Genomic DNA, 12,453 nt, shown 5'->3' on the forward strand with positions numbered 1-12,453 from the left:
GTGTTTCATAGTCGGAAGCAAACAAGGTGAAGCAGCTTTTATACTCGTGGAACTCCTGAGAACTGCTGACACGCTCACTTCTTTTTAAATCGGCTATTAATACATCAGTATTTGCTCAGGATCGCCATTAAGCAATAGAATGTACTTGTATCTTAATAAAGCTTTTAACTTATGTATTCTCTTTTTATGCCTTACTAAGCCGCCTTGTTTTGATACGTTTCCTCTGAATTGCCTTGTGTCTGAATGACGCTATAGAAATACATTTACCCTGCCCTCATTGCTTATTCTGTATTTATCGCAGGTGTCACTGAAGTTTGTTGAGATGGCCTCCACAGAGAAGGAGACCCCGGCTAAGAAGGCTGCAGCGCTGTCTGTTTCACAGATAAACGCAGAATATGTCACGCAGGTATAATTGCGGGTTCAACGACTGTGCTGTATGCGTTTTCTTTACTGTCGTAATGCCATAAATCACCGATATATTTTAATCGGGTAAACTTTTATAGAATACATGCAATCACCCTGGGATTAAGTCGATCTAAAACAGAGAGGTTGTCTATATCAATCTTACTACATCTTTGGTTCATGCGGGGTTGTTTAGCTTCATTTGCATGTATGCATGTTGATCCTCTTGTATATGTAGTTCTGGAGATAATTTAGTTCATTGATTATGTTTTTAAAGTGCTGGTTTCGTTTAATAGTCATTATCTCAGATCCATTTGAAAAGCAGACTTTCCTTTGTAATCATGTTTGAATCTACTTTTAGTTTCCTCATGAGGACCTGCTCAAAAATTAATTATGCCTGATATATTCTAAACTAGAAAAGGACGTTTTAAACATTCCACCCATTCACCAACTTGTATTTATTTATGTTTATATCTTTTTTCTATGTTCATCTTGCATTTAGTTGGCAAACAAATACTGGGCTCCACATGCAAAGAATAAGCTACCATTTGATCCCAAGGTGAGTTTTATACTCTTTGATATGTGTTTGTTTATGATTCTTAGTTTAACAACGTGATTGCCACAAAGAAATAATCAGTGTTCTTAATGTATTAACAATGTGGTTTTCATTTATTTAATGTGATGAAAAGGTTTGTTTTGGTTTTTTTTATCTCCAAGGTGATGGAGGATATTTATGACAAAGAGATTCTTCAGTCCAAGTAAGTTCATTTGTTCCATTTTTCTTGACATGTCTTTTCTAATCTAGCAAAGTTGTATTCGTTTGATTTATTTTCGTCTTCTGTCCATATTGTATTTTTCAGATTTGCCATCAGAAAAATTATGCTTCTTGAATTCAGGTGAAACATTTCAGCACCTCTTATTTTCTCAACTTAAGAAAAGTGGCAACACTCAATAAAATAGTGAATTTATTGAATCTTCTTGTTGTCTTTTAGCCAATACCTGGAAAACTACCTGTGGGTGAACTACACTCCGAAAGTGTCCAGCAATGCCTTTCTCATGTCCATCTGTTGTATCGTCAATGAGAAGTTCAGAGAAAATGTTCCAGCTTGGGAGGTACAGAAGAAAAATATCCATTGTTCTCTTTTCGCTTTATCCTAATTATAATAAGCTGACTGCAGAATATTATGTTCATGTGATTTATTTAAACACTGCTCTCATCTGCTTTACAACTGCCAGGTGTTCAAGAAGGAACCCACTCATTTCCCATTCTTCTTTAAATGTGTAATGGAAACGTTGCTGGCAGGTGAGGAAGCTGTCCTCACTCTGAAGGAACAAACTGTTCTCCTGGTCTTCCTGGACCACTGCTTTAACAGTCTGGTATGTATCATGGCACCATATTTAGTAACGTCACTAACAAACTGTCGATGTCTTTGCTATAGTGTAACAAACAGAACAAAGAAGGACGTCTATAGTGGAGGTGGATGAGTTCAGATACATGGGGGTCAACCATTTGAAGCAACACACAGTACAGGCAGGATGGAGTGGAGTGAAGTTTCTTTGAACTTGACTTCAATGCAGTAACATGACAAAATCTAGAACAAGCGGAGCAATGCCCCAAAAAATGCATTGTCACACGTGTTTGATAGTTTAAGACAATAGCCTGTAATGTCCACTAGGTGGCAATAGTACACAAGGCAGGTCAATATTGCCTTGCTCTGCCTCTTCACTTTCAGAGCTGCATTGAACCACAGGGAAGCACTGCAGATGTCTCGCTTTGAAATCTGCTGTGATGGCCCTCTGCCCTTTGATTGTATCCCATAAAGGCCTCTAAATATTTTAGTTGGAGACTTTTATAAGAAGCCGAAGTAATAAAAATCTGTCGTGCACAGTGTTTTTTGACAGCTCCCTCTCTCTCTTTGTGTTTCCTCCCCTAGGAGGTAGATTTGATCAGAGAGCAGGTGCAGCAGCTCATCTCTCTGCCGATGTGGACGTGCCTCTTACCAGTAAGATATCAAAATATTAACCTAATTATGTTTGTGTGCTGTTTGGCGGCACACCAAGTAATGATGTTGTTTGATGATTTCACAGGAAAGAATTAGTCCCTTGCTGTCACACTAATTATTTTTTTCAACTGAGGTGGGTCCTGATTAGTTTTTGTCATTTTCACAGTCCAGACTCCAGCACGAGCTAAAGAAGGTTCCAAAGCTGCAGAAGTTCTGGAATCTAATCAAGAAGAAGTTTGATAAGATGGATGCAGAGGCAGCACAACAGTAAGAATCTTTCCTTCACTTGCTTGTTGAGAAGATATACACAGGCATTGAAATATGTTTCTTTCTTTATTCCTTGAGTTTCATGACTTTGTCTGATTTACTTTCTTTGTGTCTTCCTCAGGGCAGTCAAGGAGAGGACCTTCCTCTCATCTCTCATTAAAAAGTTTTTCGGAGTGCTCACGTCAATCCCGCCGACAGGTAAAAACAAGAAAGCCCTCTGATTGGCCTCAGGATATCGTGCTCTCTTCCACAAGACCATCTTAATAGACAGTGCCATGAACAAGGAATGATTGTTATATTTTGGTTATATTCTTATTCAGAAAAAGTGCACGTTTGGTGTTCATTCAGTTACTTTGTACAGTTTTTTGTTTCTGTGTGACTCTGAAACTTGCCTGAGCCTCTTCAAGAGCTGGGAGAGTGTCAGATTCTGCCCGTATGAAATGCAAACAATCCCTTTCTCCTCACTGCTCCAGTTGCACCGCTTCCTCCTTATACTTTCCGATTTGTGCAGCTGCCGAAGGAGCATGTGCTCCAGCTGCCGTGCAGCCACTGGCACTGAATCCTATGCCGTAATCCAGGCCGACATACAGGCCCCCCACCTGAATGCTAAAAACAGAATGTGTATTTGTGTGTTTAGATAGAATTCAAACCTGACAGATTAGATTACAATCTCAAACACAGCAGGAGCCGCATCACTCTGATGCTTGCTGCATGCCTCAACTTTAAGCACCCACACTTCCACACACCAGCATGCTTAATGAGGGCTGAGGTCCCAGCGTGCTGCTGTGCCGGCCATGCAGCATCTCATAGTGACGCTCACGCACTCAGCATGTCACCTCAGTGTTGTCCACACGCGTTTGCTGTCCTCATGTCCTTGGTGAAAACGACTCCTCCTTCACACCACTTCATCCACCACATCCGGTCTCTCTTTGACCTTGTATGTTCACCAGATTGTGTTTTCCACTGATAACATCCATATATTGATTCAAAGTGAAACGATCACTTTATGATGCCTCCATTCATTTTCCACAGGACCTGTGTCTATGGACAAAGTGCATTACTGTGAGAGATTCATTGAACTCATGATTGATCTCGAGGTAAGACGCTTCCTCCTCTCACAAAGACGACTCAGTAAATATTGTAGCCTTTTGCATTTGACTTAGATCCATATCTGCTGTCATGATATCCACTATAAAGTCTGCAGTATCATGATTATTAATGGTGCCTTCATGAAGGGAGCGATTTAGACCTGAATTTCCGCTGAGCTAATTTTCCTTTTGTCCTTCACATTTGGAACAACTCAGTTCAACAGACAGAATAAATGTCTAGTCACCGCTCCCCTCAGTTTGCCTGTCACTGCTGTCTGCAACTCTCTGCACTATTTGAGACAAGCAGACTTTGTGTATGGGAGAGGTTATATTCACCCTGATGACTTTTGGCATGTGCTCTGAAGTTTAATGTGCAGTGGCAGTTTGACATATTGGTAAGAAGTTGACATTAATTTTCCTTGAGGGATAACGAGTGTTTGACAAAACAGCTTGTAAAACAGGTTTCTATTATTGTTAATGACTTTGAACTTAGTTGGAAGAGTTTGATCTGAAGGTTGAAATGTGGATCTTACCCATGAAATACGCAACACATTGAATGTTTTTAAAAGCCATTTTGAAACACTGTCATTAGTATTATTCACCTTAATTTCTTTGGATATACAATATATCCTAAATTTATTGTTCACGTATGAAAGAAATATGATGAAGAAACAGAAATACCACCCAGTCACAGCTGGTGTAAATTAGGCATAAAGATCCAAATGCATAAAGACATGAACATCATCTAATAAAGTGATTGTAGATCTTTGAAATCGTATCGTTATTGCGCACTTGTTTCACACAAACATTCAAAATAACCATTTGTTTCAAAAAGACAAACATCCAGTTTACGTTAATAGTAAAATAAATTTGATACAGTAAATTCAAGGACAAGTTTTAAATTCTACTAAAACACGAGTAAGCTCTCAAAAGTACTCAAGTTCGATCCATTTGTAAATTGTTTTAAGGTTAAAGAAGCAGAGTCAACATGCACACAATTATATGCAAAAGGCTTTGTCTATGATTCAGTTTAAAAGAATACACTTTGTGGCACAAAAAGTTAACACCTTGTAGAGTACCCTATTATATCTGCCAGTGATAAAAGTATTAGAAACAATACCAAGAAGTAATGACAGTGTAAGTCAGAAATCGGCACGCTCACTCACTGCTTTTGGTCCTGTTGGAAAATCCAGCATTTTTGGCACATCATAGACCAAGAAATTAACAAAATCCTCCGCATTTATACAAATGGTGGGCCATTGACATTACTTCTTTGTACAGTTATTAACAAAACACCCTTCTAAAGATCTACCCGAGGAACACAGTGGTGCAGTTGGTTCACATGTTCTCCCTGTGCATGTGTGGGATTTTCTCTGGCTACTTTATTTTCCCCTCCCACAGTTAAAAAGCTTGTCTTTCTGTCTGCGTGGGTGTATGCAGCCTTTGCCAATAGTCAGCCATTCTGCAATAGATAAAGCAGTATAGAGAATTTGCATGAAAATGTGATTAAATGTTGCCTCATATGGTCTGTTTTCTATCTGTGGTTGAATCTCGAGAACACGTCTTCGAGGGCGCAGCTTTCCTGCAGTGGATTTATGTTCTGCATTGGGATTCATGATGCACTCTGGCTTTACGGGTGAAGAACCGACTTGTAAACATTACGAGCTTTTATGAACCGTCAATACGTTGGTTTGTTTAAAAAGAAACGATTAAGCAACGCCAAAGCTTGAGGTCGTCTTTCATCGAGCTCATCCCCCTAATGACGGCGCGAGCCTTCAGACCCAGTTTCACATGGAGTTGTTATTCCTGCCGCCGGAGCAGATCTCCTGTTACTAGCAAAGGAGTTCAATAGATTTCAGCTGGCCGGCCTTGCTGTTCCTGGCAGCGGCGAGTGGCCGGCCAGCTGACAGTCCCAAGAGACATCTCCTGTCCTTCAGCGCTATCCTTTTACAAAGCCTCAGTTGCATGAAATCCATACTTCCCCTCTCTGATGACGACCTGGAAATTAATGCAGAGAAAAGGATCCCTGTTATCATGCCTGTTTTATGCTGCCTGTCAGGGCTGAGTTGAGATCAAAGATGGCAGCAGGATATAACGGTATCTATTCTCCCGGTGTTTAGGTATCACTTGCTGCACCTGCTGCCTTTGAAGAACCGTTTTCAATGAAGAAAATAATAGATAGTTCGTTTTGTTTGTGTTTTGCATTTCGGTAATCCATTTCATATTCGGTTTCACAAAGCTGTTTTTTTAGTTCTTATAGTGTGGATCTGTAGGCATCGCTCACCCGCTCGTTCAGACTGCCTGTTCATCAGCGTGTTCCGAATTTCTATTGTTATATTCCCACTAAGGGTGCCCTGTTATTTCACTTTGACAGTTTTCTTCTGTTCTTGCCTTCATTCTATGTTAACGTGCGCCAAACAGCAAGAAATCAAATAATAACTGTAGAGGCAGCGCCTTGCTGTCAGTTTGCCTTATGCCATGTTTCAAAACAACCACAAGACAGGAAAAGGATACATATGGATAATGACATATACAGATGCTAGGGAGTAAAGTGCTGGTTTCAGTTGGTTTTTTTGGTGACCTCTGAGAAGTTTCAGCTCTCCCAATACCTGTTTTTGTCAGGGATCAAGAGCCTTTCTTTCCTCAACTAATAAGGGCACTTTCACACCAAGTGAATCAGAGTTCACTTCCTGAGATAGTCCATAACATTTGTGTAGGTGGGAAACCTCATCCTCATCAGTGCTCGACTATAGAAACCAGGGAACTCTGGTCGAGCAGAAAACTGGACCTTGGTACATGTATAAATGACCTTATTTGCAGTCGGAAATGCCAGCACCCTATCCAGCAGAACAAATACAGGAAATACACTGAAGAGAGTGATGTAGAGCTCGTGGTCTATTTTGAGTAAGAAAAAAAGCCAAGAGTGATAGCCGGAGGAAGCTGAGAAAATCAAAGAAATAGTTTGGAAAACATTGTGTGGGCAGACGTAGAGTAATGGCAAGGTGACTATTTATCTTATGACTATTTATAACAGTTGGTTTTGGCCACCGACAAGATCAAAGTTGTTTTTACATCGCTCCATTGTTTGTCGCTTGTGTGTTTTTTGGGGGCGTCTGAAGCAGGCCGAATGGATGGATTTCCATTTTCTGTCCTGGCCAATCAATGAGTCGGCTCCACTTCTTCCTTATGCTTTTTAATTTCCTCGTCATTGTTTCATTGGGAAAGAGTGCCCCAGACTCGCAGTTGTTGTAACTTGCATGACCTCGTCGCAGCTTTCAAAAGTGCGGTGGGAAAGTGAACCAACCAGCTCGTTCCTTTTCCAGATGCAGATTTTACAGCTTCCCTGATGTTAATGGAGCACCTCTGAGAATTGCGTGAATCGTGAACGTAATGGCTGAACAGGGTCATTTTTAACATAAGCATGCAGCACAGTACTGCTAACATGGTGTCCTGTGTGTCTAGGCTCTGCTGCCGACCAGACGCTGGTTCAACACGGTGCTGGACGACTCCCATCTGATGGTCAGCTGTAACCTGTCCAGCCTGAAGCAGAGAGAGGTGGAGGGGCACCTCTTCTGTCAGGTACAAAACATAAGATGTGCACGTGCAAAACAAACAATGGCATATTCTGTAATTTGTATGTGTTTAATTTGTAAATGTCATCTCACGTTTGCAGTTGCTGGACATGCTGAAGTTCTACACTGGTTTTGAGATCAATGACCAGACAGGAAATGCCTTGACTCAGAAAGAGATGACCAACCTGCACTATGATAAAATCACCTCACTGCAGGTAAATGTACAGGAGTGAAAAAGATCTGTTTTTTGAATTGATTTATTTTTTAACCAAATTTTACCCCCAAACATTCCTTGCTACCAGCTATTCAATTGGCACATTTCTTTCAAAGTGTTTCGCGGGTAAATTCACCTGCAGAACATGAACATTTGGGACATGGTTGCTCGGCAACATGATGGCACTCATTTGACCAGAATTGGCTTTGGCACAATCCTCAGTTATCTTATCTAAAAAAATCTCATCTCCCAGAGGAATCTTTACACAAATAGTGATTTAAAATGCCAACACCATATCTGCAGATTTGTGAAGTTTTTGTTTTTACTTTTTTTTTTGAAGTTAATAAAACGCAACACAACACACACAGGACTTTGCCATCTATATTGATCTGTAACTTGTGTTGTAAAAAAAAAAAAAAATGTATACCTATAAAAGGGTAACACATAACGTCTTCTGTTTCCATGTACTTCTGGTGTCCAAAGATATGTTTTTGTCTGCAAATATACTACATTTGACTCTTTTGCAGCTACAGAACTGGGTCACATTTTCAGTTGTAATGTACAAAAGGAAGTCTTTCAGGCAGTTGAACATGTTTAATGCTTGACAGTTTTGATATTTTCACAGTGATGGTTTGTTTTGCTCTTCTCTTGTCTTGCAGAGGGCCGCCTTCGCTCACTTTCCAGAGCTGCATGACTTTGCTTTGTCCAATGTGGCATCAGTAGACACTCGAGAATCCTTGAACAAACAATTTGGACATCTCAGGTAAATATAAATTACATACCTAAATGACTACTAATTAATTTGTTCTGCATATTTAGCTTCATTTTTAACAAATCTGCCTCATGTTTCTGATGCTTAGAAGCTCCATCCTACAATATAAAGGTCTAATAAAAAGTGCTATAGACCATCTTGAATCATTTTTCCTTTAAAAAAAGAAAAAACTAATTGCTGTTAAAATAGACAAACATGCAGAGTTGTCTTGTTCTGGTGTTGCAGTGCAGCAGCACCTCCGCTGCTGCCTTATTTCCCTGCTAAACGGCTGCTAGTGAAGCCTCGAACAGGCAGCTGGTAGCAGCCAGAAAGAGGCACGCCTCATTAATTTAATCGATTTGCACTGGCTTGAGAATAAACTCTTTGAGCAGCTGTGTTTGTCAGATCATATTAGCTTGCCAAAGAGCCAAAAAGCGCCCTCACTTTGATGAACTGGCTTGTCCGCGTATGTGTGTTTTAACGTGCGCACGAGTGGCTCGGAGGAAGAGCGCATTGATTCTTTGCTAATTTGTAATTACTTCAAGGTCTAACCTTTCCTGGCATCTGATATCATAATGACCTGTTAAAATTACCACCTGGACTGGCTGATTGCTCAATTGTTTGTACTTGGACGAGCGTCGTTTGTCGCGATTGTGCCGCTCAGTTTCGAAAACTCAGACTTCCTCTCCGCTGTCCATGTTTTCACATCCATATTTTTTTTGACTTCTGTGGTGGATTATAGATGCTTAAACCCCACAGTAAGTTTCTTTGAGTCAGGAAGTGGTTGATGAGCCAAGCTGAGCTGAATCAGGTAAAGAATTAGCTGAACCGTTTCATGTATTTCTCGAAGCTCTGCTCCTTTCCCCAGAATTAGCTTTTTGAATATAGCAGGAACTTTATTGTTGCCTGTTCCACAACTGTCACCAAAGAGCTCCTGGGTGACTCCAAATATGCCGATCAGATTTAACGAGGCACTTTTCATCCAAACAAACTCGCACTAATGCCAGTTTATTCCAGCAGTGCTACCCGTCGGCTAAGCTCCCAGTCACCCGCGGCTCTGAATTTATCCGCTAAGTCCCCCAAACACACAAACGCAGCATTATTGCACAGCCTGCCCTCACTTATACACACTCATTCACTCACATGTACACCGACTCATCTTTCACTTCTGCAAAACATGCCGCGTGTCATTTGAGGGCATAAAATGAGTGCGTGATCAAAAGCATCGCTGTGAATTACAAGCGAAACATGACGAGTCATTCAACACTACAGGAAATGTAAAAATAATTGGTGTAATTGGTGTGATGGAGCTTTTTTTTCCCCCTGTAGTCCTTGTCATCTGGAAGGATGTGTACAGATTTTTCATTCCGCTTTTCAATGAACTTACAATTTTAAGCTGGAATATCGGGCAAACTTGGGGAAAGAAACGGAAAACGGTTAAAAGGCTCTGCAAGCTTAAAGTCTGCATAATGAGGCGCCATAGAGAAGATTTTGTATGCGTTTTGTTTTGATTTTGTTGATGAGAAAGTCTGTTTATAAAACAAGGGTGCTCACAATGGTGTGTTGGTTAGCACTCTCACCTCACTGTGCCAAAGTACCCGGGCTTAAAATCTGTTCTGAGCTTTGGGGGCTTGTCTGTGTATGGTTGGTATGTTTTCCCTGTTTCCTCCCAGGCTAAAATCAAACATTGTTGACTCTAAATTTACCGTAGCTGAAAATGTCTTGAATGTTTGTCTCTCCGTGTTTGTTTTGTGATTGACCGTTGAGTTTGATGAAGCAGATGAACGATGAATCAATACAACTTTGGATCTTCTCAGGTGGTTTGATATGAACAAAAGTGCTAACCAGACCAGTAAATTATACATCAAATGGCCTTAATGAAATGGAGGTTCATCCAAAATTCAGGTCACAGCAGCCTCTTTCTGGCTGAGTAAACTTATTGTAGTTTCTGTTAGATCTCCATCCCTACCTCACCCTGTCCGTGGCTCAGCTGTCAGTGGTGACCTGGTCCAGTCATCTCCATTACTCAGGAGTGAGTTGTTATGCTGCAGTTATTTTGTTGCTAAGGGAGGAAACGTCTACACAACCAATGCCAGGTCATCCGCTGGGCCACCAAACTGCAACATTGGCAGAATTGCCACCCCACTGCCCAAGCGTGGCATCAAAGTAAAAGAACGGATGCGCAGACACGGTTCCAGTTGGTCAGTGCCACGTGTGGCTGTCCAGGCCTGTCACAGCCTGTCCGGGCCCTGTCCTTCGCTGTGCACCCGAGCCCGCCTGTGTCACTGTGTGTCAGCCTGATTAAACAGGTCTGTATGCAGAGAGCCACGTCTCAGCTTTCTGAGACAGAGATGGGCTTTGATTTTCATAATCCTGTCTCATCAGGCAATCCCGGCTCCTTAACACACATGCTGACGGAGCAGGAGTGCAGTGTCAGAGCAAACACAATTGCCTTGTGCCGCAGTGCTAATAAGCACAGAGAAAATGATACAGCAGTGTAATTCTCACACACAAAATCTCTCTCGGTCGTTAGTATCCAAAAATGTGCAAACTTGATGCACTGTCTTGACATGTAATCTGTATTAAATTGTCCCTGTTGCAGATTTCATCTTCCATTGTTAGCATTACTAAACCATTGTATTTAGACAACAATTAGTTATTACCCAGCGATTGTCATCCCTGCTCTGGATGAGAGTGTTTGCTACAACCTGCAATCTGCAAATGCACTTTTTTCAAGCTGACTAACCCACTTGTTACTCTCTTTTATCCAGTCCCAACATGCTCCACCAGGTGGCCTCGTATCTGTGTCTGCTGCCAGAGCTGTCTGAAGGGCAGGACACCACCATTGAGAAAGAGGTTCTCCTTGAGTTGCTGGTAAATGTTGTTAGCTTTACTTTCTGTTTAAGAATCCAGTCCAGAATTTATGCTTCAATTATAAAAATGTTGATTTGAAAAGCGTTTTTTTTTCTTCAAGTTTTTTCGGCTTACGCCATCTTTTTTATACATCCCTAAATTCAATACTCTAAGCAATTCATGCATTTTTCAAAACCTCACACCTTTTAATTGACAAAGCCATACATCAGGCATTGATTGGTTGTCAACTGACAATGTAAAAGATGTATAATTGGTGTTGTTGAATAGTTATTTTCCAGAACATTAACTGGCCACTCAGCGTTACGGCATAATAGGTTTTGTGTTTCACATTTGAAAGTAATTAATTTAAGCCCTTGACCTTGGAAAATGTGTAGCATCTCTTCATCACTGCCCCGTCCCTCTTGAATTTGCCTTCTTATCCAATTATGACTTTATGTGGCCATTTGTATGGTAAATTGAAGACAATGCTGATGAAAGAGGGCTGTTTATTTATTCTTTTTTTTCTTTCTTTCTTTCTTTTTTTTTTTGTAGTGTCTCTTGAAAAGCTTGAGTTAATTCGATTGTTCTCTCCAGTTGCCCTTCCTCTCACGCTCCTGATTTTGTTTTTGAAAACCTCTTCAGGAATCTGTTTTCGGCCCTTGCCCTTCCAGCCTCCCCCAATACACACTCACACAACGCACTGCAAGCCTCTTCATCAGAGTGGATGTTTCAAGGCTGTCCTGCAGTTATTCATAATTATCCATGAGAAGCGATGGAGAAGAGCCGTTTTGCAATTATCTGATTAAGTTGTTGCGGGAGACTATGTCGGGGAGGGGGGGGGTTCATTTGTGTGTGCCCGAGGTTGCCCCAGACAACAAATATCTCTGATTGGGTAGATTTAATAGAACGAGACCACACCGCAGGGCACATGTAGCAAAACAATCATCCGTGTTATGGAACACAGTGATAAACACGCTCAGGGAGGAGGAACTATCATTTTTTTTTTGCCTTCAGACCAGCTTTGATGTTTGGGTAGTTCACTTTTTTTATTGGGGGGAAAAAAAGACTTAATGTGATTTATGTATAATGGACAGGCTTTAATATGAGTGCATTAGTACAGCTAATGTACGGTAAGTACAGCTGACATTGGACAGTTTGTTGGGAGACTAAAGGCCTAAATATACTCCCTTTACGCAACGTGTATTTCAAACATTGTCATGGTTGTTGAACGATGTCTAGTACAGGGCAGTGGAAGTTGTTGGTTTCGTGTTGAACTTTTCAAACCCAAAGGTCAATGAAACAG

At 41.0% G+C, this 12,453-nt stretch overlaps 1 protein-coding gene across 1 annotated transcript in view; it reads left to right on the top strand.

The window, feature by feature from the left end:
- aqr (aquarius intron-binding spliceosomal factor) overlaps positions 1–12,453 on the top strand; it is a 50,309-nt gene that overhangs the window by 557 nt on the left and 37,299 nt on the right. The window contains exons 2-15 of the mRNA XM_080513172.1: positions 302–406; positions 905–961; positions 1,120–1,160; positions 1,263–1,298; positions 1,395–1,515; positions 1,639–1,779; positions 2,337–2,405; positions 2,572–2,672; positions 2,794–2,870; positions 3,705–3,769; positions 7,223–7,339; positions 7,434–7,547; positions 8,206–8,309; positions 11,069–11,171. Of these exons, the coding sequence (XP_080369298.1) occupies positions 323–406; positions 905–961; positions 1,120–1,160; positions 1,263–1,298; positions 1,395–1,515; positions 1,639–1,779; positions 2,337–2,405; positions 2,572–2,672; positions 2,794–2,870; positions 3,705–3,769; positions 7,223–7,339; positions 7,434–7,547; positions 8,206–8,309; positions 11,069–11,171 (1,230 nt within the window). The 5' untranslated portion in view covers positions 302–322. The remainder of the gene's footprint in view (positions 1–301; positions 407–904; positions 962–1,119; positions 1,161–1,262; positions 1,299–1,394; positions 1,516–1,638; positions 1,780–2,336; positions 2,406–2,571; positions 2,673–2,793; positions 2,871–3,704; positions 3,770–7,222; positions 7,340–7,433; positions 7,548–8,205; positions 8,310–11,068; positions 11,172–12,453) is intronic.

Source organism: Blennius ocellaris, assembly GCF_963422515.1.
Source record: "Blennius ocellaris genome assembly, chromosome: 17".
NCBI lineage: Eukaryota > Metazoa > Chordata > Actinopteri > Blenniiformes > Blenniidae > Blennius > Blennius ocellaris.